At 45.7% G+C, this 24878-nt stretch overlaps 1 protein-coding gene across 1 annotated transcript in view; it reads right to left on the bottom strand.

Moving 5' to 3' along the window:
* Positions 1–1361: 1361 nt before the first annotated feature.
* The window catches only part of INTS9 (integrator complex subunit 9), a 60234-nt gene continuing 36717 nt past the window's right edge, over positions 1362–24878 (bottom strand). Inside the window, exons 12-17 of the mRNA XM_030945654.1 lie at positions 21229–21400; positions 16385–16509; positions 15320–15487; positions 4693–4791; positions 3583–3720; positions 1362–2697 (exon numbers count right to left, since the gene is read on the bottom strand). Coding sequence (XP_030801514.1) covers positions 2521–2697; positions 3583–3720; positions 4693–4791; positions 15320–15487; positions 16385–16509; positions 21229–21400 — 879 coding nt within the window. The 3' untranslated portion in view covers positions 1362–2520. The remainder of the gene's footprint in view (positions 2698–3582; positions 3721–4692; positions 4792–15319; positions 15488–16384; positions 16510–21228; positions 21401–24878) is intronic.

Here is a 24878-nt window from a genome sequence, read left to right as displayed (position 1 = left end):
CCATGGCTCCCAAGGGACAGCTCACCTGTGACAGGTGAATGGGGCCTGTCACATCCCACCCTTCCCACCACGAGCCTGCCCAGGCCCTGATGTGCAGCCAATCCCGAATCCCTCTGCTCTCATTCCCACTCCTCCAAGGCTGAGCTGCTGGTGGGGCACAGATCCAGCACCTGGCCCCAGTTTCCCTCTGCTCCTCATGTCCAGGTGCCCACAGAGGTGACAGATCCCAGTGACAGTGACTGAGCCTGGGCAGGGACCTGGCATTCACTGACCTGGTCCAGTTGTTTTCATTTTCATTTCACATTAATGGAGAGAAACCACAATGAATTCCTCTCCACCCAGGAACAGCTGCTCCATAAACGCCATCCAAGAGCAGAAATCTGATTTTAACCTTTCCTCCCCATTATTTCTGTGGGAGCACAGGGTTGGGAAGTCACTGGGAATTAATCACTTGCCACACACCCACTAATTGTGTTTAATGAGGAGAGCAGCTCAGGGAGGAATTTGGGATCCAGGGAATGGGGATGGCCATGGCACAAGGAACCATGTGGGGGCCAGGGGGATTTATTTTCCCTTCTGGAAGGAGGAGAGTGAAGCCAGGAACCTTTGCTGTTCTTTGGCCATTAAATTCTGGATAAAGCCCGGATTGCATCCATGGTATTCTGCCCCTGGCAGCTCCCTGGGCTGCCACAGTTCCCTCTGCAGGACTGACCCATCCCAAAGAAATGCTGTTTGTTTTTCTCTCTCTGTGCAGAAGGAACAAGCACTTCTCTTTCCAGTTTAATTAGGGTTTCTCATTAAACAATTCCCCTCCCAGCATGTTTGTTTCTCCAGCATGCACAACCTGAATATAACAAAACAGTCCACTCTCAGCTGCTGGACTGATGGAACAATGAGAAGTTTTCCTGCTCAAAGGGACAGGAAGAAAAATGTAAAAGCTTTTAATTTTGACTTTCTCTCCCTGAGGAGGGTGGGAAAGCCTTGGGAATGTGAAAAGGAAGGCACTGGAGCAGTGGGATCAGTGCTGGAGCTGAGGTAACCAGCAGAAATACGAGTTTATCCTACTGCCTCTCTGGGTTAGGAATAATCCCTTTGCAGTTTATTAGAGTGAAATTATCCCAGTTCTTTGTTTTTAAGTGATGCTAAGGCAGCAAAGCTGCAAACCCTGATGAGGATTGAATTCCACTGCCCCAAGTTTTTCCCGTTGGTGACACCACTCCTCACACAGCCATGGCACACACAGGATAAAGGTGTGGCTGCTGGGATCTGCACACCCAACCCAAGAGAAATCCTTCATGGGAATGAAGTGGGATGTGGGCACTGCAGTGGCAAAGAGATTTTATTACAGAGCTGCATCTCCTCAAAGGGATGAACCAGAGGAGCAGCTTCATTTCCCAAAGGTGTCAGGACAAGGATGTGCAATGGGCATGGAGAGGCTTTTAGAAACCACAGGATGTGCTCCCTCCTGGGCAGTCTCACTCTGCTTTTTATTTTTTAACACCAAATAAATACAAAACAATCCAATAAAAAATGAACAGCAGTAAATCTGAGAAATGGGTCGCCTTTGAAAGCAATACTATTGACTGAGGTGAGGCCCCAAATATGTGATTTGGGGAGGGAAAAGCCTCCCCAGGTCTGCAGTACAGATGGCTTTGGATAAATGACTCAGAATTCCATCCAGGATTTGAGATGGAGGGGCTGAAACGACAAGTTTTTGGAAGGTAGAAACAAGAGGCACTTAAATCTCAAAAGGATTTTTATGAGCATTAGGAATTTTCCTACTTTATGGACTCCCCTAAGTGTCTTCCTGAGGTGATGATGGAGGAACCCAGGAGGAACCAGCTGCAGGGAAGGGCCTGGAGCTCCATGGACAGATCTGGATGGAACAGGTGAGGCTGCAGCATCAATAAGCACTTGAATTCCTACAGGATAAAGCTTTTCCAAAGTGCCTCTGCTTGTGCAGGGAATGGCCAGGCTCTTCCCACTGTTCTCCATGTCCACCAGACCCCCTTTTTCCATTTTTATTGGTACAATCTTTGTCTCACCAGCTCTCCCCTCCTCGTGCCAGTGAAGGACACGTGAAGAACACAGGGAGGAGAGGCAGGGAATGGGATCTGGGGATTGGGAAGAAGCAGTGGGAGGAAGAAGATCATTGTTTCACTATTCCTACAGAGTTCTGTCAGGTGAAGGACTGGGGCAGAGACTGCTGAGGGACACAGGGGAGCAGCAGTTCACCCTGGTGTAAATAAACACTCCAGTTATTTACTCTGCAGCTCCTATCTCCTGTAAGATTCCCAGCTCCCAATTTTACACAACAGGAATCTCCTCCAAAGTATTCCAAAACAGCTTAAAAATAAGATTTAGAAAATAGATATTAAAAAATACTCCCTTGCTCCTCCATGAAGTGGAAGGTGGTTTCTGGTCTCTCTGAATCACAACATTCTCTCTCTCTCTCCTTGGACAGCTCCAAGTTCTGCTGCTCCAGGCTCTCTCCTTGCAGAGCCTCCTGATGTCCATGAGCTAAAACTTCTGCAGGAATTTGAGCACCAGGTCCCTCAGTTTGACCCTCAGGGGCTCATCATTGTCACAGATGATGTGGGTGGAGTCCTCCTCCAGCTGGATCAGGGTCTCTGCCTCCTGCAGCAGCACAATGTGGCCCTTGGCCGTGTCCTCCACCTTCACATCACTGAAGCCGTGCTGGATTTGGGGTGGGAGAGGGAGACAGGGAAATCAGCACAGCTCAGGAAAACTGGGACAGAGGAGAGAGCAGGCACAGGGGGCAGGGGGAATTTCATGGAATCACAGATTGGTTTGGGAGGGAAGGGACCTTAAATCTCATCCAGTGCCACGCCCTGACATGGCAAGGACACCTTCCACCATCCCAGATTCCTCCAAGCCCTGTCCAGCCTGGCCTTGGACACTCCCAGGGATCCAGGGGCAGCCACAGCTCCTCTGGGAATTCTATTCCAGGGCCTGCCCACCCTCAAAGAGAACAATTCCTTCCCAAATTCCCATCCATCCCTGGGAGTGGGAAGCCATTCCCTGTGTCCTGTCCCTCCATCCTTTGTCCCAAACCCCTTTCCAGCTCTCCTGGAGCCCCTGTAGGCACTGGAAGCCTGCAATCCTTTATCTCCTGCAGGTGAGAACAAGACTCCACAGAGCAGCAACCAAATTTGTGCAGCTTCCTCAGGAGGCTCCTCCACCAGTGGAGACATTTCCAGGATCTGTTCTTCACTTGGTCACCCTCTTACAAATCTTGTGGAAATTTAAATTCTTTTGAGACTCCCTCAGCTGCTGAATCCAAAAGTTCTGTGAGCCAAATCACCCATCCAAAAGCTTTGCTTCCATGGCAAACAGGAGGGCATCACTGACATGAACCCTGCCCAGCAGGACAAGGCTCCACAGGGAACAATTCCCTCTATTCTGAAGTGCAGGGACACCCTGGAGCACTTTGGCAACTCACTGGCCTTTCTCCATTACAAGCTGCACTAAAATTATTTCCCCTCTCTCTGCTATCAAAGCAGCACCTCTGAGATGTGCAGAAATCTGCTGGAATCCCACCAGCCACCAAAGACTCCTCACCTTCTCCAGAGTCTGCACAAACTGGTCCATGGGGATGGAGCCACTCAGCAGAGGCTTCAGAGATTTGCACTCGGGCACATCATCACTCACCCGCTTCCTCTTCTTGCTGGCAGGAGGCTGGGGAGGTTTTGGAGGGAGCTGATGGATGAGAAGAGAAAAAAGGAGGATGCAACAGGTTGGGAAACAGGCAAATTTCCCACTCTAAAGGATGCAACAGGTTGGAAACAGGGAAATTCTGAGTGAGCACATACTCAGGGAATGAGAACATGGCTTAGCTCCAGCCATTTAGGAGGACTCTGGCACTTTAAGCCCAGGTCTAAGTTTATTTGGCAGCAGGAATGAGTGGAGAAGGGAGAAAATGAACAACAGCAGCCTCAGACCAATCCCATTGCAGCACTTCAAGGTTCCCAGAGGTGCTGAGGGTTTCCATGGTTTGTTTGGGAAGAGGGGGCAGCCTGTCTGCTGTGCTGTGACAGAAATCCTCACCAACGTTCACATCCCTGACATTCCCACACTGGGCTCTCTTCCCAAAGGTTCCGGGCCCTGCCAGCTCTGCTGCCCAGTGTGGGAAGGGCTGCTCAGAGAGGCTCTGCAGGCTCGTGGATCTGAGAGAAAGGGGACCAGGGCAGGTCCCTGGGCATCACCTCCTCCTGTAGGGCCAATTCCACTCGTGCCAGGAATTCCAGTGCCAGCCTGAAGGGGGTGGCAGGAAGGGAGAGTAGAGATGTACAACCTCCAGGGAAACTGAGGGCAGATGGTCCCTTCCTAAGCCTGATGTCCCAGGTCATCTCTCTCCTCTAACCCTTGGTCCTGAGAGGTTGACTGATGCTGTTCCTGACTGTGGAAGACAGCAGGGTGATCTGTAGCCTCTCTTCAGGAATTATCTCACTTCCCCATTCATCTCAGCCGGGCACATGGCCAAGGAAAAGGGGGCAGAGAGATTTATTTGCATCGCACTCCCTGCTCTGGGTGTAATTCCTCACCTGCCCATGCCAGGGCAAAGCCTCTGCCAAGGGCTCTGCCCCAGAGGGAAGGAGCTGCAGGAGGGGTCCTGGATGGCAGGAAAAGCCAGAGTAAGGATATTTTTCTCCCTTTCCCATTAGAGTGTACCTGCAGCACGTGCTTGTTGTCCTTAGTATGCAGCACAGCAGAAACTGTTGCCAAGGAAATACCAGGCTTGATCTCCAAGGGCACGAGGGAATCTGCAAGCTGAAGCAAAAGGAGATTTTGTTCAGCAAGTGATCAGCTCAAAATGTGCATGAACCCAGCTGTGAGATAAATTGGCAGTGTGGTATTTTTAAACATGGGCTAATGAACTGTAAACACAAAGCCACTGATAGACTGAGAGCTCCTTGGACCTGCCCAGCCTCCTTCCAGCTCCCAAAATTATGAATTTCACACCATGAGCAGGGCAGCACGAGGTTTGCAGGAACCAGGGCTGGTCTGAAAAACCATAATAAACACAGAGACCCCTTGTGTGAAAAGACAATTGCTTAATTAATAATTTTAGTTAGTAAAACTTGTGGTCTAATCCAGCATTATCATGTTTGTGATGCTGATGGACAATGAAAAATCAAAGTGAGTTTCCTTTCAGTTCCTGACTGCAGAATATCTGGAATAAGAACTGTTTGTCCTTAAAACCCCAATGTTTTCAATCAACCCACTGTTGATTAGTTTGAAATTATTCCAACAATGCTGCACAAAACCCTTTCCACTGCCTTTTTATATAATTCTTTCCTGAAAGACATAAAATCCAGTTTGGCTTGGAGTTTGGAACAAACACTGCTGGCAGTGGCTGGAGTGGGCAGTGCTGCACCTGCTGAGACCAGAGGAAGTTGGCCAGTTGGGAAGAACCTCTTCCAGCCATTTTTCCAAAGGAATTCTGCAGAAAACAGTGCTCATGAATGGAGGAAATTATTCCCTTTTTCCCTCCAAGGGAATTCAAGGTGCCAGGATGTCCAATCCTTTTGCCATGAAAGCACTGAGAGGGTTTTTCTGTTGGCTTTGATGGTGGCAAAGTTGTTTTAATAAGTTCTGCAAACCTCACCTGCCACTGTTAAAGCTGCAGGAACATTTTGAGAGCATCTCCTTGGAATAAAGCAGTTGGTGTGTTGGAAAAACCCAGGCTGCATTAAAAATCCCTAAATTCAGCCACGGTGAATCCTAGAAATCCAAACTTTTATGGAGCAATTCATCTCACTGTTACTCTGGGACTCTGTTCAAGATCTTTAAAGCAGGCAATTTGAATACAGCCTTTATGGTTTGTTGTTGAAGGCAAAGAGAATGAAAATATAATGACAATCATTGCTTCAGATTTCTCCTGGGATCTAAAACCAGCAGCACTTGCAGCAGTGAGTTCTGCTGCCTTCCCAGTGGTCGAAGGCACTTTCCATTCCAGCCACCTTCCTGAGGGGGATTGATACAAAACAGGATCTGATGGAGAGCAAAATGACAAATCGTGTGAAGAGAAAGATCCTTAAAGAACAGGGAGTGGCTTGGAACCAAAGTCTTCTCCTGCCACTGAAGCATTTCGCTATTAACATTTCTGCATGTTTTAAACAGGCTAAATAGCAACACTTGGATTATTTGCAGTCAGAAGGACAGTAGGACAGGCATTCATTTTGATTTCCTCCCCAGCTCACAGCCCTTTCCATGTGGCAGCCAATCCTTTTATTACAGAAACTCAGTGACCCAAACCAAAAAGGTCATTTAATCACATCCAGTAATTCACCCACCAAGGCCAGGCAGCACTGCTCCACTCCTTTCAAGTGACCTCCTGCACACACAAATCACAGAACTCCTCCAGAATGCTGCATTAAAGAAATCCTTTTCACAGAGGCAGCAAGTCTTGTCTGAACTCCAAGCTATGGCAACTCCACTGTTTCCCCTCACAAATGGTTTCAAACTTTAATTCTCCTGGCAGCCAGGAAGCCGTGTCTCATTTCAAGGTTGAATTTGTCCAACTTGCAGTGGCTGGCTCTTGTTGTGCCTTTGTGTGTGAGATTGAAAAGCCCCCCACCAAGCAGGAATAAGTGAGTCTTCCTTCCAGTCATTATCCCGAGCCCAGTGTCACATGCTGGCACCAGGAAAGCCACCAAAGCAGGGACACTGAGATCTAACACCACATTAATCAGTCCCCTGCCCATGGATGAGCACTTGGACTGCCTTAGGAGAAATCTGGGGGGGGATGTGTGCAGTATTTCAGTTTTTAGCTTGGGATGTTCTCCTCCTGGGATCAGAGCTGTCTGCCCACGCTAAAGCAGAGGAAAGATATTTTTACCATGAAGTCTTTCCTGTAGGGTTGCATTTTCCACCCCAAAAGAGGATTTGACACACAGCCTGTGAGCACAAACACTGCTGTTGGCCAAACTACAGATGCTGATAAAGAACAATGTGGGTTAAGTCACTCTTAAAACTCTCCTGAAGACTTCAATGGGGATAACTCTCCCCAGGTTTAAGTTGTCCTCAGCCACCAGCCAAAAATCCTCTTGTTGGCAATGAGGGGCTGAGCAACCCCTGAGGATGGGACCTGAAACTTCACAGTAAAAATAAAATTAGGCTGAATAATCAGTGAATAAAATCAGGGCAGGGCCACAGTTCCAGCACACATGGTCTTGATTCTCTGGAGGATTCTCCCAGGGACAGACATGCTGGATGTACAACAGTATTTTAACATCCCAGTTGCAGTAATTTCTTCTTAGATTTTTGGAACACCTCCCAAAACTCCTTGCTTTTCCCTTTTCACCTCTGGCTTACACTGGAGAGGGTGCAGGAAGGCTAACCCAGCAGGGAGAGGCTAAGTTTGGGCTGAGTGAGGTAAGCTGAATATGGAGAACAAGCAGGAGCACAGCAAAGTGACCAGCAGTTAAAATCCCCTGAAACTGTAGGATCTGAAATCACTGATGTGTACATTAGATTATAGCATGTGTATTTGGAAAGGGGCCCTGCTGGGTTTTTACATCATTAAATGTGTTTTCCAGATTTTCAAACTCAAATTTTCAAACTCATAAATGTGGGAACTCTGCTTTAAAGGCGGGATCAAAGCAGAGAAGCAGATGGGAAACCCCAGACTGTGGATTCCTCTGGCATTCCTGAGGTGGGGAAAGCTCTGGTTAAAGGAAAGAGATTCCCAGGGAACTCCTGGGCTGCTGCAGTTCCTGAAGGGCCATTAATGAAACTCCCAGTTTTCATTAATGACCTCAGCACAGAACGAGGAGGAGAGCTCAGAAAGGTCCCACTGAAGTTTGTAGGGAACCTTTAACAGAAAACAGGACCAGGCTGTGAGAGAGGGAAAACTCCAAGAATTGGAGTGAGAAAACCAAGATGAAATTTAATAGCACAAAATGAAGGCCAGGATGGGGCTAATACTGAGAATTTCTGCTGTGGGCTGGCAGCTGCTGCAAAGGACAGAGGTGAAGGGTTCAGGTTTATTAGTCCATCCCAGGAGAGTCACAAATGTGACATGGCCATGAAAAAGGGTAAATGCAAGCCCAGAAAGTATCAGGTAATTCCTTCTGAGATGAGCTATCACACTCTACATTGGGCCTGGCAAGATTTCATCTGAACTACTTGTAAATTGTGGGTAATTTCAGTTCAAGTAAGAGATTCTGAAGGGTAAAATAAGGCAGGAGGAGCTGTCTTGTAAGGGGAAACTAAATATCTCGGCTTGTTTAGCCTGGCAAAAAAGAAAGCCAAAGGGAGAATTTGATTATTCTACATAAACACCACAGGGAAAATACCAACAAAAGGGAAAATGTATTTATGCCCAAACATGATGTTAGGAATAAATGTGTGCAGGCCAGCAGTGAATATGTGTAGGCTGGAAATTAGGGTGTTTCTGGCCATCAGAGACAGTGGGGGCTTGAACAGCATCTATTGGGAACAGCAGGGGCAAAAGTCTCTGCAATTTGAAATCTTACAGTTTTTGGAGGCACATTATAAACACTGTTGGTAACTGCAGCTGGGTTCTGGCCACGTGAGCCCTGAGGGCACTTCCATTTCTAGGTGGGAATTATGGAATACAGCCTTGGTGCTTGCTGGGTGTGAAGCAATTCCCACCCAGATCCCCTGAATAGGATGGAAATTGTATGGGACAAAAAAAAAAAAATCCTCTGCCAATTATTAAAGAAGCCCCAGGATTTTAAGATCTGCTTGAGTTCAGAGAAAGCCCTGGAGGTCACACCTGCAGAGGTTTTTATTGTAACTATTCCTCAGCAAAACCTGAATGGAGAACCTGCCCCATCCTCCACCCCTCCACTCCCCTGCTCCTCACACACACCAAACCCAGTTTCTGGGTGCAGGAAAGCAACTTCAGTAGGACAAAAATTGCTTCAAGCAGGGAGGATCTTAGAGTCAGTATTGTAGGCAGAATGAAAAGCATGGTCTTTGCCATGTCACTCAAATTTTTGGATGGTGGTGTCAGGAGAGAAGGATAATTCCCCTCACCTCTTACTTCCTTGCCTCCTCTTATCCCTTTATTTTTAAAGTAATTTAATTACTAATTTATTAATTCTTGAAGTACCACGAGCTCTGATGGCCAAGCCAGGCCAGACACAGGAGGAGTCTCCAACAGATCCAGCCTTGGTTTTACAGCCCCAGCTAAACCAGGGGCCAAGAGCAGGAATTCTGCAACTGTCAGATCCTTCAGAGTGGCAAAAAAAAGTGGGGTCAAACACAAGGGGTGAAAGGGGAATTGAAATGTGCCTGTGGATTTGTGACCAGCAGGCACAGAGAACAAGGCACAGGCACACTGCAGGCAGGATGGAAATTGGGGAATTTTGCTTCTGAGACCTAAAGGAACAAAGGCTTTTCCACCAGAGAACAGCCCAGAAATGAAGGGCATCTGTGGGATCATTAGTGGGTGATCTGAGTCAGGTCCTGTTGGGCTTTCAGCCTCACATTTGACACAATCCAAGGGTTTTAATTCAGCTGCTGAGTCACCCTCAACTTCACAGAGCTGTCACTTGCTGGGGGTCTCCCACAGCTCTCTCTGGAGCAGATTTTAAAGTCTCATTAACTTCAGTGGATAAAGAATCATAGCATGAATATCTAAAGATTTTGCAATTATCACTTGCAAAAGTGCTCTTGGCTTTGGGCTTCCACAGAGCCCAAATTTTTCCATCCAGTGAAGAAATAAAAAAGCCTGAGGTGCAGTCTGCAGTTTTGAGCAATGAATTAAAGCTCTTCTTTTCCATGGGCATGTTCCACGTGCAGCTACTGGACCAGGGCTCCAGATCGGCAGGAGGAACCTTGTCCCCAAACCCTGGTCCCCAAACACAAAGACACAAGCCAACCACCAGGGAATAATCCTGGGTGGCATTCCAAGCACCAGAACTCACTCTGACCACTCAGCACTAACTCTAACCACTGGTTTTTGCCAAGCCTGTGCCAAATAAGCAGTTTAAGGAATATTTAAGGAGTGCAATGAAGGAGATTTATGGCTGTTTAATGAAGCTCTTCCCCAGGAGCCTGGGAGCAGGCAGGGAACAGTTGTCTGAGGAACTTAAAAAAGGATGGTGGAAAACAGAACCAGCAGAAGCAGAAATTAGGCTTGGATTTGAATGAAAAATGACAGGTAGGGGAAGCAAGGACGTGAAATATCTTCAAAGCAAAGGCAGTAAAGCTTGCAGATGCAAGAGATGAGTCATTTGAAAGACATAAAAACTGCATAAATCAAAATATTCAAAATATAGTAACCATTTTATGGGTCAGAATGTCAAGTCAGGATGGGATGTTGTTGTTGAAGCTGACTGGGAAGAGAGAGCTGACTGCCTGACTAGAAAAGTGTTATCTTACAGCCAGCCATCAAAAATGAAAGGAAAAACAAACCTAGACATTAATACAGGCAGGCAAAGGCAGGCTGGAAGCAGAAAAGCAGATCTGAGTTCCACCTGACTAAACAGGACAACCTGTGGGTAAGACCAACCACAGAAAAGGTACAGCAACAAAAAAAGGCAAAGGAAATGAAGGATAACACATTCCAAGCACAAAAAAGAGAGGAGGAGGGAGGAGAACTCTCTCAGGCTGAATGGCCAGGAGAGAAGAGACGCCAGAGTGAGGTGGGAGACGTTTCTAAGGAGAAAATAAAGGCTGCACTGAGCTCTGCTGATGTAAATCAGGGGATTTGTCAGCACTGGTTCTGGCTTTGTGTGAGGGAAGTTGGTAGAAGATGGGAAAGAACAGTTTTGGTGGAATGTCAAAAGGTGAGGTCCAACTCAGAGAGAGACCCCAGGCAATTCTGCAGTGAGCTGGGAGCTGGGGCAGGGCTGAGCAGCAGAAGCAAACAGGTTCTATTTCACTTCAACAGGTTCTATTTCATTTAACCAGGTTGTATTTCATTTAACCAGGCTGTATTTCATTTAACCAGGCTGTAGTTCATTTAACCAGCTTGTATTTCACTTACTTCTTGTGAGGCTACAGCCCATTGAACCCAGGGGGAATAGTCAGGGAAAAAGGAACACAGAGGTCAGAGATTGGATAATGTGGGGTCACCAAAATGAGCTGAGGGTGGGAAGAAGGACAGAATTCAAAACTCAGTCCCTGAAACACAGAAGGAAGTTGGAAAGGTCAGATAGAAGCCAGGAAACGGAGCCAAGATGAAAACTCCATAATTATGATGGCTGTTTTCCTAATTCTTCTCCGCAGTATTTTCTGATAATTTCATTTGGTGTCAGGCTGTGCCTTGTACACTGACACTCTCCTGACTGGGCTGTGTCCTGAAGAACACAAAATGGAGTATTTGAAGAGCACAGAGCCCTGAGTGAAGTGTCAGCTGCAGGCGCCGAGTGATCCGCACCATTGTTCAGCTGTAATTAAACTGGAGGCACTTTATTTGCTCAGACACTACTGTTTAATTTTATCTGTTTGCTCCAGAAGGTGTTTTCCATTTTCCCATCTTTCTCCTGTGAGCAGACAATGCCTAACCAATTTCCAGGAAGCAGTCTTTTTTTATAATTTTTTTTTTTAAGTGAAAGGCAGATGCTGAGAAGAAAATATTTAAAGCGTAAAGGTTTGCACAATCCCTGGAAGAGCCATTCCAGCCTGATGCCTTGGGACTGTTAAAAACTCTCTCCAAACAAAGGCTGCTGTGAGTGTAAATCTCATTATCATACAACAGGCCTGCCTGACCTGCCTTTGCTCCTCGCTGAAGTGATTGAAATATAGACAAGGTCCAGCAGTAAAAGTAAATTTCCATTAGTCTGACAGGCCAGGATCTGAATCACTGCAAGTTTTGGGAAGGAAATTTCACTCTACCACAGCATCAGCCTGCACTGAGCGGAGCCACGCTGAGCCAACCCTTTGGTTTTCAAAAGCTGGAAGAATCCAGGTAGAACTTTGAGCTGGGAAAGGGACTGGGGATGTCAGGAGGGGGCCCTGGTCAGGATTTTACTGCAGCAGCCAGTCTTTTATGAGACTTTCAGGTTTGCTTCACACACAAATCCCAGCCCTGCAGCACATCTAGCAATTACTGTTTTTTCCAGGGTGGATTTCGTCATTCCATTTCAGGCTAACATGGTTTTGACAAATAACAAGCCACTGCAAGGTTTCTAGGAGCTATAAAATGCCCTTTTCAATTGCCACTTGAGCCTGCACAGAACCCCAGGGCTGGTGGGAGCCCATATTAAACAAATGCCCTTTCCTTGCAGTACAGAAATTCCTATATTCAGAAAACCTAAACTACTGAAAAGGGAACATTAAGCAGCAAATACTCCCACACCAGGGAGCCCCATCCATCATGTCTGAAATCTGTCTTGCACAACCCACTCAGCAGAAGGGGAAGCTGTATCCATTTTTTACCAGGACTATGCAGTTCCCTTAAAAAGAAGGAGCAAGATCCTTTTTTTGGAGGATGATTTGCACATCTTGGAGCTGGGGAATGGCATCCTGTTAACAATCTTGAAGCACAGCCTTGTTCCCAGGAGTCTTTTCAGGAGGATCACCACAGACCAAGCAGCTTTTTCAACAAGTTGTGAAGAGCAGTTATGGAACCAGGGAAATCCCAGAAGGGATTGGGTTGGGAGGAGCCTTGAATCTCACCCAGTGCCACCCCCTGCCACAGGCAGTGACACCTTCCATCATCCCAGGTTGCTCCAAGCCCCATCCAGCCTGGCCTTGGACACTTCCAGGGATCCAGGGGCAGCCACAGCTTCTCTGGGAATTCTATTCCAGGGCCTCTCCACCCTCATAGGGAAGAATTTGTCCCCAGTATCCCATCCAACCCTGCCCTGTGGCAATGGGAGCTATTCCCCTTGTCCTGGCGCTCCACTCCTTGTCCAAAGTCCCTCTCCAGCTTCCCTGGAATCCCCTTCAGGCGCTGAAAGGTCACTCCAGAGCCTTCTCAGGCTGAACAATCAGCCTGAAGTACTCCTGGATATGGACAATCACAAGATATTTCTCCTCCCTGAGCATGGATAGCTCTGAAATTATGACTGCTGTGTGAATATAATTGGATTTTATTTGTTAGGGCAGGAGAAAAAAGGCCATTTCTGTCCTTTTTCCAGATTTCTGCTGGACCTCTCCAAGTTAAAGGGAGTGCAATAGAAACCAGCTGCTTTTCCCAGGTTGGTGATGCCACATTCCCTGCAGAGCACCCTCCCTCCCAGCAGCTTTGGGAAGGGCAGGGAGAGCTGGAATCCAGTCCCTTCAGAGGCTGACACAAGGGACAGGCTCTCACACAAAGGCTCCACCTCAGAGTTCAGGTGGAAACCCAAAGCTCCAGTGGGATTTGAATAATCAGTGAGCCCCTGGCTGGCTCCCTGCACTCTGAACTCAGGATTGGTTTCATGCTGGTGAATTGAAGCCAAGTTTCACCAGTCTTAGGTTTAATAGGATCCAATAAATATGTAAATTTCCCAAACAATTAAATATACATGCCAAGATGGAGCTGCAGCCAAGCATATTTTGTAATTAAAGCCCTCTCCTTGTCTCCAAGCAGTGGGCTGGGCAGCTCCTCACAGAAATGCTGTGAAAAATGGTGGCACTGGGTGTTGTGGGCTGGCTGAGGGATTTGTTACTGGGTGGGTCCCAGTTCTGCACTTCATATTTGGCTCAACTGAAGGATGCTTCCTCCTTCTACACTCCAATGAAAAGTCACTCAATATTCCAGTTTCTAAAGGGCAGTAATGCCTGTTTGCAAAAAGCCACTGTCACCTTTGATCCAAGGACACATTTGTGCTGATTGGATTGTCAAAAAAATATTTTAAGCTCATGTCTGTCAGAATATGGGTCACCCCTTGGTAATATGGGTACATTTGGATTTGACTTATGGGGTTAATAAATCATTAATAGATGTTGTGGGGATAAGTAATCCACATTTTAGATGGCTACAAGCAATCCATTAACCTGCTGGGCTCCTGCAGCCTGTAGGAATTAACCATTTATGGAAATTGTTGGAATACAAATAAGCCTTTTCATTGCTTCTTTACCATGACTGAAAACTGATCCTCAATGGGAAGGGTATTTCTAACAGCAGGTGAATTTGGGGAAGGAAAGAGACAACTCATGGCTACTAACTCTGGATTCTCTGGATCCTTTCCATGGTCCTGGGGCATTAATTCAAACTGCTCTGCCTAAAACTTCCTCATCTCTAAACTGGAGGTGACTGGTTACTTCACACATGACAGAGATCACTGTTAGTCTTGTGGGATGGGATTTTCTTGCAAAGGACAACTCACCTGAGCACAGTTTTTGCCTGCTCACAATCACACAATCATGGAATGGTTTGGGCTGGAAGGAACTTTAAAGCTCATCCCACTCCAATCCTGACATCTTCCTCTGTCCCAGGTTGCTCCAGCCTGGCCTTGGACACTTCCAGGGATCCAGGGGCAGCCACAGCTTCTCTGGGAATTCCAGCCCAGCCCCTCCCCACCCTCCCAGCCAGGAACTCCTTCCCAAGATGCCGCCCTAAGGGGATCCCCTTTCCCAGTGGGAAGCCATTCCCTGTGTCCTGTTCCTCCATGCCTTATCCCAAGTCCTTCTTCAGCTCTCCTGGAGTCCCTTTAGGCACTGGAAGGGGCACTGAGGTCTCTTCTCCAGGCTGAACAGCTCTTTCAGCCAGCCAATGTTTTTTTTTTAGCTCCCATTAGTTTACAGAGTGAAATTATCTCTCAAAAATGCTTCTTTCCTAGCTCTCCAGTTGACAGAATGTGCTTTACATGATGACAGTCAACTGTAAATTCCAGCCACAAGACATCTTAAGGACAAATACCTTTAGTTCTGAGGCTGCACCTCCAGTCCTGAGGACACTTCTGGGTCCTTCATGACAAGGACATTGAGAGGCTGGAGTATGTCCAGGGAAGGAAACAGAGCTGGGGAAGGGGCTGGAGCACCAGGAGGGGCTGAGGGAGCTGGGAGAAGGGCTGAGCCTGGAGAAAAGGAGGCTCAAGGGGACCTTGTGGCTCTTTACAACTCCCTGACAGGAGGGGACAGCCAGGGGAAATTGAGCTCTGGTCCCAGGTAACAGAGACAGGACAAGAGGAAACAGCCTCAAGCTGTGCCAGGGGAGGCTCGAGGTTGGACATCAGGAGGGATTTCTCCATGGGAAGGGTGGTGGAGGAATCCCCATCCCTGGAAGTGGCACTCGAGGCCAACCACAGCGGTGGCGCTGGCTGACAGCTCAACTCGATGACCCTAAAGACCTTTTCCAACCACAACAACTCTGCCATTCCACCCCTTCCCAGAGGCTGCTGAGCTGGAATTTGGCTGTGTGTGAGCAGGAACCCCCCCTGCAGGGACTCACGTCGGGCATGATCTCGATCTTCTCGTAGCGGCGCTTGTAGGGCAGCGTGAGCACCTCGGCGCGGCGGTAGGACATGGCCGGGGGCTGGCAGTCGATCATCAGGTCCGTGCGGTGGGACTGCGTGGGAGGGGGCTGTGTGTACTGCTCAGGGCACACCACGTGCAGGGGCTGCAAGGAAACAGGGTGGAATTCCCATCAGCATTGCCAGGAACTGCTCCAGGAGCTCGAGATGCGTGCAGTGGTGACCCACCCGGAATTTATGTCCTATTGCCACTTATTGGAATTTATGTCTTGCCATTGTGGCAAGATATCATGCTTGCCACAAGGAGAAAAAGATCAAAATATGAAATAGGTTTTTCTCCCAAATCCTCGTCAGATATACTGGAAGGAAATGGTAGCAGTGGTGGAGACCATCCCAATGTCAACATGTGGGGCTGCAGAAAGCTCAATAATCAAGGCTGCAAAAACAACTCCTGAAGTTTTGCAGCAATATGTTAAGAAAGCATAAACAGGCTGGTTGCCACTGCAGGGTTTAAGGAAGCCAAAGGAGAAGCCAGTGGTTCTGCAAGCTGCCCTGGAGACAGCACAACACCTCAGCAGTAACGTGAAGGAGATGTTTATGCAAAGGGCAGGCAGGGGCAGCTCTGTGAGTTTGCAGTGACAAGCCAGGTTGCAGAACAATGAGATAAAGAGATGCAGGCATTGTTAGGAGGTTTGGAATAATTATTTCAGAGTTCAGCAAGATAGAACACAGGGAAATACTCAGCCAGGAAAAAAATCTGGTTATTATTTTAATTATGTCATGAGTCAGAAAGCAAATTTTAGTAGAAGCAAATGGGATGGGCAACTAAAGCACAAAGAGTCGAGGGGGAACAGCAGATACTCCAAGAACCTTCTTTTTCTTAGGTGTCTTCTAAAGCAGAGCTCCATGCTGTGTTTTCTTCATGGAGAAAAGGATTTGGGTGTTGTCTCCAATTTTGTTCAATGCAACATTTCCCCACAATACATTTATTTAATTTCAGCTGTGTGAAGAAATATAAGAAAAGGCAGCAGAAAATTGATTACCTGGACTTCTTTGAGTAATTTAGACACCTGAATGAAGTTGAGTCTGGTGTCAATGGGACAGTAAACACATTTCATTGCCAAGGGCTGATAGGGAGCCAGAGCATCCAGGTAAGAGAAATCAGGTTCTGGAAAGAGAAAATTTGAAAACACTCAAAGCCCATTAACAACAAAAATGTCCCAAGTCCTCTCTAATTCCAGTTTAGTCAGAGCTGTTGCTCAATATTAATTCTGTTACAGATTTCTCTTCCCTTCCTCCTTCCCCCACCCATTATTTTCAATTAATTTGATGAAAATTACGCCCACAATTAGTCTTACCTTAATCAAGCAACAGAGCAATACTATTTCATTTGAACACATTATTGCATGATTTTTAGAACAAATTTAATCAAGACAAAACCACCATCTCTTATTTTTAATCAGATCCTGTAAAGGAAGGCAAAATGTAGACATTTTCAGTCTTGTGAGGTGATTCAAATGGCAAGATGGTTCTCAGTATGACAAAAATGCAGCATAAATATAAATATATATATATGTATATATATTTATTCTTTTGAATCTAAGAGTCAGGTTTAGACTGATGGGAAACCAAGGGTTCTTTTATTACTGGATTAGAGGTTTGCCATGGAAAAGTCAGGCACTGTATGGGCTTTTACTCCCACAGAGAGTAATAAAACATTGAGAATACTACAGAGAAAGATTGTGGGGTTTTTTGGGTGAATGACAACTGTAGATCTCAGGTGACACAGTGTAGGATACAGGTAACCTCTTGATTCTGGGGGTCACCAACTAATGTGGAAAAGATTATGCCATCCCTATCTCCCTGATAATTGTGGGATAGATGGGACAAAGGGAATGCTGGAAAAAAAAGGAACTGGTATGAGTTTGATAAGTACAGAATGGGAAAGGAGAAGGGGATGCATGAAAGTCTCATCTGCTGGATTATCCTGAACCACAGGGCCCCAGAGGACACCAGGCAGAGCAAAGTGCAGTTCAAGCCTGGCTGGAACACAGCAGGAGGAATTCTCTGGGACCTGCTTTACTTGAAAGGATGAAATTAAAGGAAACTGAAATTCAAAGCCTCCAGTCCAGATTTAAAGAGTCATCTAAGATGTTCTGAAATGGCAGCAGAGCAGAGCACTGGTTGGATTTCTCATGCAGACAGCAAGAAAAAATCTCCTTCAAACCTTACCAGGGGAAGTTCAGCACCAGTGTGACATCCAACAAAAAGACAAGTTAATTGCTCACCTAAAAACCTAAAAACCTCCAAATCTGCTGCTGGCTAAGCAGCACTGAGCACCACGTGGGCATATTTACCCTGAGAGAGCAGAACATGGCACCAGGCAACGATACAAATGTTTGGAACTGTCAAAGGGACAATTTCCCCAAGTTTAAAGCAATTGTCAGAGTAGCTGCCTGGGAACATGACAGTGAGAAATATTAACAAAAAATGAGCGTTGTACAAGGACATGTACATGAAGCCATGAATCCACAAACATGAAGTAAAATTACACTGGGCAAAAAGCCACGGTATTAAAAGCAGATGTGGTGGTGGCAATGAAACAAAGCCTAAAAATATCGATGTAAAAATGGCATTTTATGCCAGTTAAGTTTAACAGCCATGAATAGAAATGCAAAAATAGGAGTACTGAGAAAGTTGGTAGTTGAAGAATCATCAGTTAGGGTTAAATGACAAGGCATTTAAAAAGTCATTAGGGGAAAACAGAAAGTTTAAGTCAGGCAGAGGTTCTCTGGCAGAGATGTGCTGTGAAATTGTAAAAATGAAGTTTAAAAGTTACCAGAAGGGAGGTTTTCCATCCCATCTGGGGTTGTGGAGGACACAGAGATTTGAGGCAGCACCTATTTAGCATTTCTCAATCAGGAGGTTCAGAGAATGTACAGACATGGAGTTCTGGTCTAGGAATTCCATATAAAATCCAGTCCAAAGCCTCTCTGAACACCTAGTAAGGACAGGAGAGCCTTGGAAAAGGGAGGAATTCTAGGGAAGGAATCCAAACACAGGACTGGGGAGATTTAGAATGTTAAAAACACAACTTGAGCTGGGCTCACTGGGAACTCATGTGACACACAGGAGCTGCTGTTTTGAAACCACCCAAAATCCCAAAGTCACCTGTCTGGAGGCAGCAAGTGCTTGTCAAGGGCACATATTGACTTTTCCTGACAGAATTACAGGTCTTTAGCTTCTCCCCCAAGACTCCTGATTTACTGCTGCATGACACTGAGTTATAAAACCTTCCACTGCACAGCAGTGACGTGCATGAGCTGGTTTTAACATCTCCCAGGGAGCTGGTTTTTAAAGGAGAGTTCTTTATACCATGTCTTCTCCTAGAGTTTCTTTGTGGCTCAGTGGTATTCAATGTTTTGAATCAATAATCTCCTCAATACTGCTCCAGCAGTGATGTCTGCAGCTGACACCAGCCAGCAGAGTAGCACCACAGTTCCCTCACAGCCAGGTCCTGGCTGCTGGCTGCTTTAATTTATATTCTTGTCATTATTTTTTTACATTACAGATTGGAAAGGTGGAGATTGACTGGTTCCTGTGGACTGAACAAGCAGTGTTCATTAACAATGCAGGATGGTCTGGAGTTTAAAGGTTCTAATCACCAGAAACCAGGAGTTTTTCACAGGAAAATCTACAACATCATCTGCTCTCACACACTGCTCCAATGAACTGGGGTTCTTTCAGATCCACAGGAGATTTTAGCTTAAAACAGAAAAGTAATTAAATAATGGAAATCAGTGGCATCACTGGGGGTGCTTCAGACTTTCAAAGGTACTAAGAACAGGAGAATTTAATCTGCTAAGAATTTCTATAGACATGGAATCATTTAGGCTGGGAAAAAAATCTCTAAGGTCATCAACTGCCAAACCCAAATTCTGTGTTTTGTTCCAGCTGAGACAACCATTAGGAAATAGGTCTGGGACTAGACAGTCATAAGGCAGTAGGACTTATGGATAGTCCACAAAAGCCATGGATAGAAAGAATTTAGGAAAAAACCCCCACAAGCATCTGGAATCACTGAGCACTCCAAGGTCACCCAACTAAAGCAGCTCTCAACTGGAGTTTCACTAAGTACAAAGTGGGAATGAATCTCCATGACCTGCTGCACCCCCAGGTTGTCAGGAGTGACATTTCCATGCCTTGACAAGCTGCCAGGGCCAGCCTCTGACAGAAGTGCTCGATTGCCTCAGCTCACTGAAGGATTGGGATCTCACACAGAAAGGTCAAGTGCCTCTCCTTACAGAAGACACAGAGGAAGAGTTCCTGCCCTTAAAGGCCAGTTCCTGACACCCTGGGCAGCACATTCACAACGTGATTAATGCCACTGCTTCCCCTGGGATTCATGGAACACACGCCTCAGCAAAGGCACTGCAAACTCTGGCTTAATTGAAGTCCTGACTGGAGTAAAATTCACTGTTTTCAGACAATGCATATCCAATTTTACCCAATTACTGTAATTAGGGCATGTCTCCAGAACTGCCTCAAAGGTCAGGAGGGATGGGCCCTGCAGCAGCTGTACCTTTAGTGCTGTGGTACCTTGCACCATTTCCCAGCACAGAAACAGTCTGGATTTAAGTTCCTTGCAGGAACTCTCTTGTATCTCCCCTCCCATTGAACAGGGTTAATTATACACTAAAAATATCCCCAAATTGGTTTAACAGTATCATGACACTGTCACACTTTTTGGTGGCAATATTGTGAAAGGGACTTGCTTGTCACTAGCCTCGAGTCTACAGTTAAAAAAGGAAAGAAAAAGGAAATAACCCTTTCCCAGCCCTCTTTTCTTCAGGTTTTGTGCTTTCCAGCAGCTTTCCTATTCACTAAAAACTGGAGGAAAATAAACTTAACAGTGAGACTCCACTGCACCCTTGCTGTGGGAGCAGGTTTGATTTGTTCCTCAGGGCTCTCCTCCCCCGTTGTAATTACTTGGTCCAAAAATCCACACCTTTTTTACCTGGCTAAGTCATACAGAGCACACTTTCCATTACCTCAGAGCTCCTTAGACACAAAATCAGCAGTAAGGACCGAAAGGATGATTGTCTGCCTTCTCAGATCAGGACAACGCCCACTGCAGGGCTCTGTCAGGGTGACACATCAGGTACAAACACACCTGCACAGAACCTCAGCTCCAGGGAAGGCCTTGAAGGATTTTTAATCAGGGTCAGCACTAGAAGCAGATGGAGAGAAGTGGAGGAACTTAAAAGACCTGCTGAGCACTGAGAAAGGAAACAGCTCCCCTGGGGAATGAGCCAGAGCTGTACCTTCAGCTACAAATGTGTCTGCCAGGCAAAAACCACCTGAACAAAGCTCAGCCCAAAGGCAGGAAGAGCTCAGATCCCTGTGCCAGGTCTGTGTGGGGCGCACACTTCTGGGACAGCAGAGAGGACAGAAACCTCTTCAGAAACACTGAAAGATGAAAAGGCAGGAAAAGGGATGAGGAAAAGTTTCTTCCTGGAACAATTTCTTCCTTTCTGACCAGCATCCATTAGGTCTTGCCTGGGTTTAACTTGCAGCCAGCTGCTTTTAATTCAAAAATTAATTTCCTGTAGGCATTTTACTGCTGTGCATAACAAAGATTTTGCTCAGACGTGGCAGGAATAGACTCTGCATGGCAAAGGTTGACTCTGCAGGGCTACACTGAATTAAATGGCACAATAATTACATTTGTCCCTGCAGTCAGTCCTGGGGCCTTAATTTAGATAAGCTCCTACTGAAGTGAAAAACTCCTGTCCCAGAACAAATGAGCAAAGCCCCAAGGATGTGGCCACACTTAACCAGAGTGCATGAACTGTTAATCTGATAATGATATCAGCATTTTACTTACCTGTGAATATAACAGTGTTCAAGCTGGATTTTCCCCACAGCTCCATGAAATGCACCACATCCCCAAATCTGAGAGAGGGATGTCCAGTGAACACAACACAGGGCTGCTTGAAGTCATTGCTGAAGTCTCCATGGATGCTGGGATAATGTTTCAATTTGTTTGTCTGAATGAGCTGAAAGAAAAAGAAAAAATCCAGACAGTGCAACTTTTCATGCCTCTGTGCTTGAGTGTGTTAATTTACATGAGATTATAAATGTTCTACAATTTATTCCTAACTCATCAGAGAGTCCCTTAGATTTTTCCAACAAATTTAGTCATGACTGTCATAAATGTTATGGAAAGGAAGTCAGAACATGGGGCCTCCAAGTCCCTGCTCTCACTTCTTTGGTACCAGCAGGGTGGTGACTGGGAGGAAATTCTGCAAACACTCCCTGCTTGGACTTCCCTGGTGTGAGCAGAGTGCTCAGCTGCCAAATTCACAATAAGCTCCTTTTTTCCTATTTGCCGTGTCTGCAAAGAGCTCTGGGCTCATGTTTAACCTGCTTTTCTTGCATCACAGCAGTACCAGGCACTTTTGCCTTCAGCAGAATGTTGTTGAGCTTCCCTGGTCTAAAGGGTTCACACGAAGTCAAAGCTGCTGAAAAAGAACAGACTGACTTTCCTTTCCTTAACTGTCTCTGAAACCAGCAATAAACATGAACTAAGAGCAATAAGATGTTTTGCAGACACAGTGCAATCAGCTCTGCAGGTGGAACAGATTTCTTTACTAAGATGGAGAAGTTTATTTATCAAGGCACTTTTCAAAGAGTTTTGCTTTATTTCTCCTGCCACTGTTTTCTAATCTGCAAAACAAGGTGCAACTTAAAAAGCAATTTAACAACCAGGCTGTGAAGCACTTTCATGCAATATTTTTCAAGTTTTTCCTTGGCAGGTAGATGCTTCCATCTCCAGCATGAAAATAACTGTAAATACAGTTTAAAAAGCAAGGAATTTAACACATGAAATCACAGACTGAATAGATGAGAGAAAGATCATGGAGATAAAGAGTGTGAGGGAGGGAGGGAGGGAGGGAGGGAAGGGGGTTTCCTTTGTCAGCCAATTTCAAAAGGAGGTTGGGCTGTTCAACAAATCATAGAATCCTGGAATGGTTTGGGTTGGAAAGAAACCTTAAAGCTCATCCTGTTCCACCTCCATTCCATGGGCAGGGACACCTCCCACTGTCCCAGGCTGCTCCAAGCCCCATCCAACCTGGCCTTGGACACTTCCAGGGATGGAGCAGCCACAGTTTCTCTGGAAATCTGTGCCAGGGCCTCCCCACCTTCACAGGGAAGATTTTCTCCCTCATATCTCATCTAAACCTTCCTCACTTCAGCTTAAAGCCATTTCCCCATGTCCTGTGTTACTTTTCACCATGGCTGCTCTAAGGTGCCTGCATGGAAATGAAGAGAAACTGAGAATTCTCAGCAAAGCAGAATTCAAGGTTATTACACAATTCTGTAGATGCACATGGTTCATCTCCACGTGGATCCCTGAATCATGGAGGAAGTAGAAACTGGACTACATTTTCTGCACTTTACAAGTAATAGCTAATTCCCATTTAATCTTCAAGAGGGAAATTGGAAAAAACCACCCAATAACCGCTCTGGCAGTTGATAGGCACTGAATCTCAAAAACATTCCCGCAATTATACTGGTAAAGATTTCTGATTAACACATCTGGAGTGCAGGGTTGAGAATCTAAACTTAGCTTCAGTAATAAAAACTGCAGTTTAGCAGACAATGGGTAAAACAAATTTGAATCCATAAAATACTGACATTTAAATGAACTTGTAGGAAATGGCCTCAAAAAGCTTTTTTTCTGTGTGTGTGGGTTTTTTTTGAGGGATGGCAAGTGTCTCAAAACTGAAATTGCAGAAGTGCTTTCAACTGGGTAAACTGGAAGAGGATGATTTCTATTTCAAGCATTAAATGGGATATGTGACATTCCAGGGGAAAACTTTTCCAGGGGCAAGCAGACAGGTCAGGGAAAGACATTTCTACAGCCAGCATTGACCTAAGACTCCTGAAAATCACAAACTGTTGTTCCAGCATCTTCTTTCACAGGTCCCTTCAAATTATATTTATTTGTATGCAGCATTCAGATTTTTGGGAAGATGTGAGGGCAGCACTGGATGTGGAAAGCAGTGAACAGCTCATTTCCCTGCCATACCTCCACAAACATTCACTGCTCAGCAACATAAAAGCTGTATTTTCTTCAAAGCCTTATGGAAGCTTCAAATCCCCTCCTATTGCTTTGTAAAGAGACACAGGAGCTCTAATCCAGTTTTCAGGAGCTCGTTGGTGATGATTCTTTTTTCACCTTTTCTTTTTATCTTGCCAGATCTTTTCTGCTAAGTCTGGTGAGGCTTCAGAGCTCAGCTCACAATCCCTGACTCTCACAGGTGGACAGAGCAGGGGTGAAAGGCTACAAAAAAAAGTTTAGAGACATTCTACTCACTCCAGAGAGAAAGCAGCTGCTGGATTTTAGTGTCTACAGTAAAGTCTCTTCTAATCACCCCATCAAAAATATATGGAGCTGAATTGCACAACAGGTCCAACAAAATTTCCCAACTCATTAAGGTGACTGAGTTTGTAATGATTTGTGCAGGTTTTTTGTATCTCCAGATGAGATGGGCTGTGTAAACTTTGCTGTGCCATGGTCAGACCTCCAGCTGGGCCAAACCCAATGCCTGGCATTGAGCCAGTCAACATTTCCACAGTGGGCTTGGTTTCTGGAAAGCACAAGCAACATTCAGAACATCTTTTTACAGAAAGAACCACTACTGACTGAAAGCTTAAGAGATAGGGGCTGGTAAAGTACTGAATCAAGAGTGAGAGCTGCATTTTTCTGAAATCCCAAATGGTTCTGTGCTTCCCTTTAAAGCTGTACACTTGATTTACAGGGTCAGCAACTGCTGCTATAAACAGGATAAATCTACAGAGCCTTTGTGTATCCTTTGTTGAAGTGAGCCAAAATACACTGATATTTACTCTGTGTGTGTGTGTGTGTGTGTGTGTGTGTGTGTGCTCTGTATCCAGAATTTGGAACACATGTGGCTCCTATCAGGGAATGAGAGATGCATTTATTACTTCACCTCCCTCACTCCATCAGATCAACACTAACAGGGGCCTAATTTTATCACAGAATATCCAGAGTTGGAAGGGACTCCCATGGATCATTGAGCCCAACTCCTATATGATAATATTTATTATAAAACAAACCATAATACTCCATAATCACCTAGTTCCAGGTATTTATTTAAATGTGTTATGCAGGAACTGGTAAATGGAGGAGGGAATCAAAGATGAAGAAGACAAATGGTGGTTTTTAAGATCACAAAATCAATATTACTCCCACCCTGGCTCTTTTTTTGAGTCAAAAAAAGGGTTTTGCAGCCATTTCTCTTAGATCTTGCTAACAGAATCTTTAATAAGAGCACAGTAAATCCAAATCCTCCCTCCACTGGCAAATACTGATCAATACAAATTACCTCTCAAATTTTATTGTTGCAGACATTTAGAGGAGTCTGGATTCACTTATCTTAGAGCCTGAAATTGTCCATGTAAAGATCGAACGGAGAGGAACAATTCAGCTACAACAATTGAGCCATT

The sequence above is a fragment of the Camarhynchus parvulus genome, chromosome 3 (genome assembly GCF_901933205.1).
Source record: "Camarhynchus parvulus chromosome 3, STF_HiC, whole genome shotgun sequence".
Lineage (NCBI taxonomy): Eukaryota > Metazoa > Chordata > Aves > Passeriformes > Thraupidae > Camarhynchus > Camarhynchus parvulus.
The sequence above is the reverse complement of the archived record's forward strand: the minus strand, read 5'-3'. Positions and strand labels throughout refer to the sequence as shown.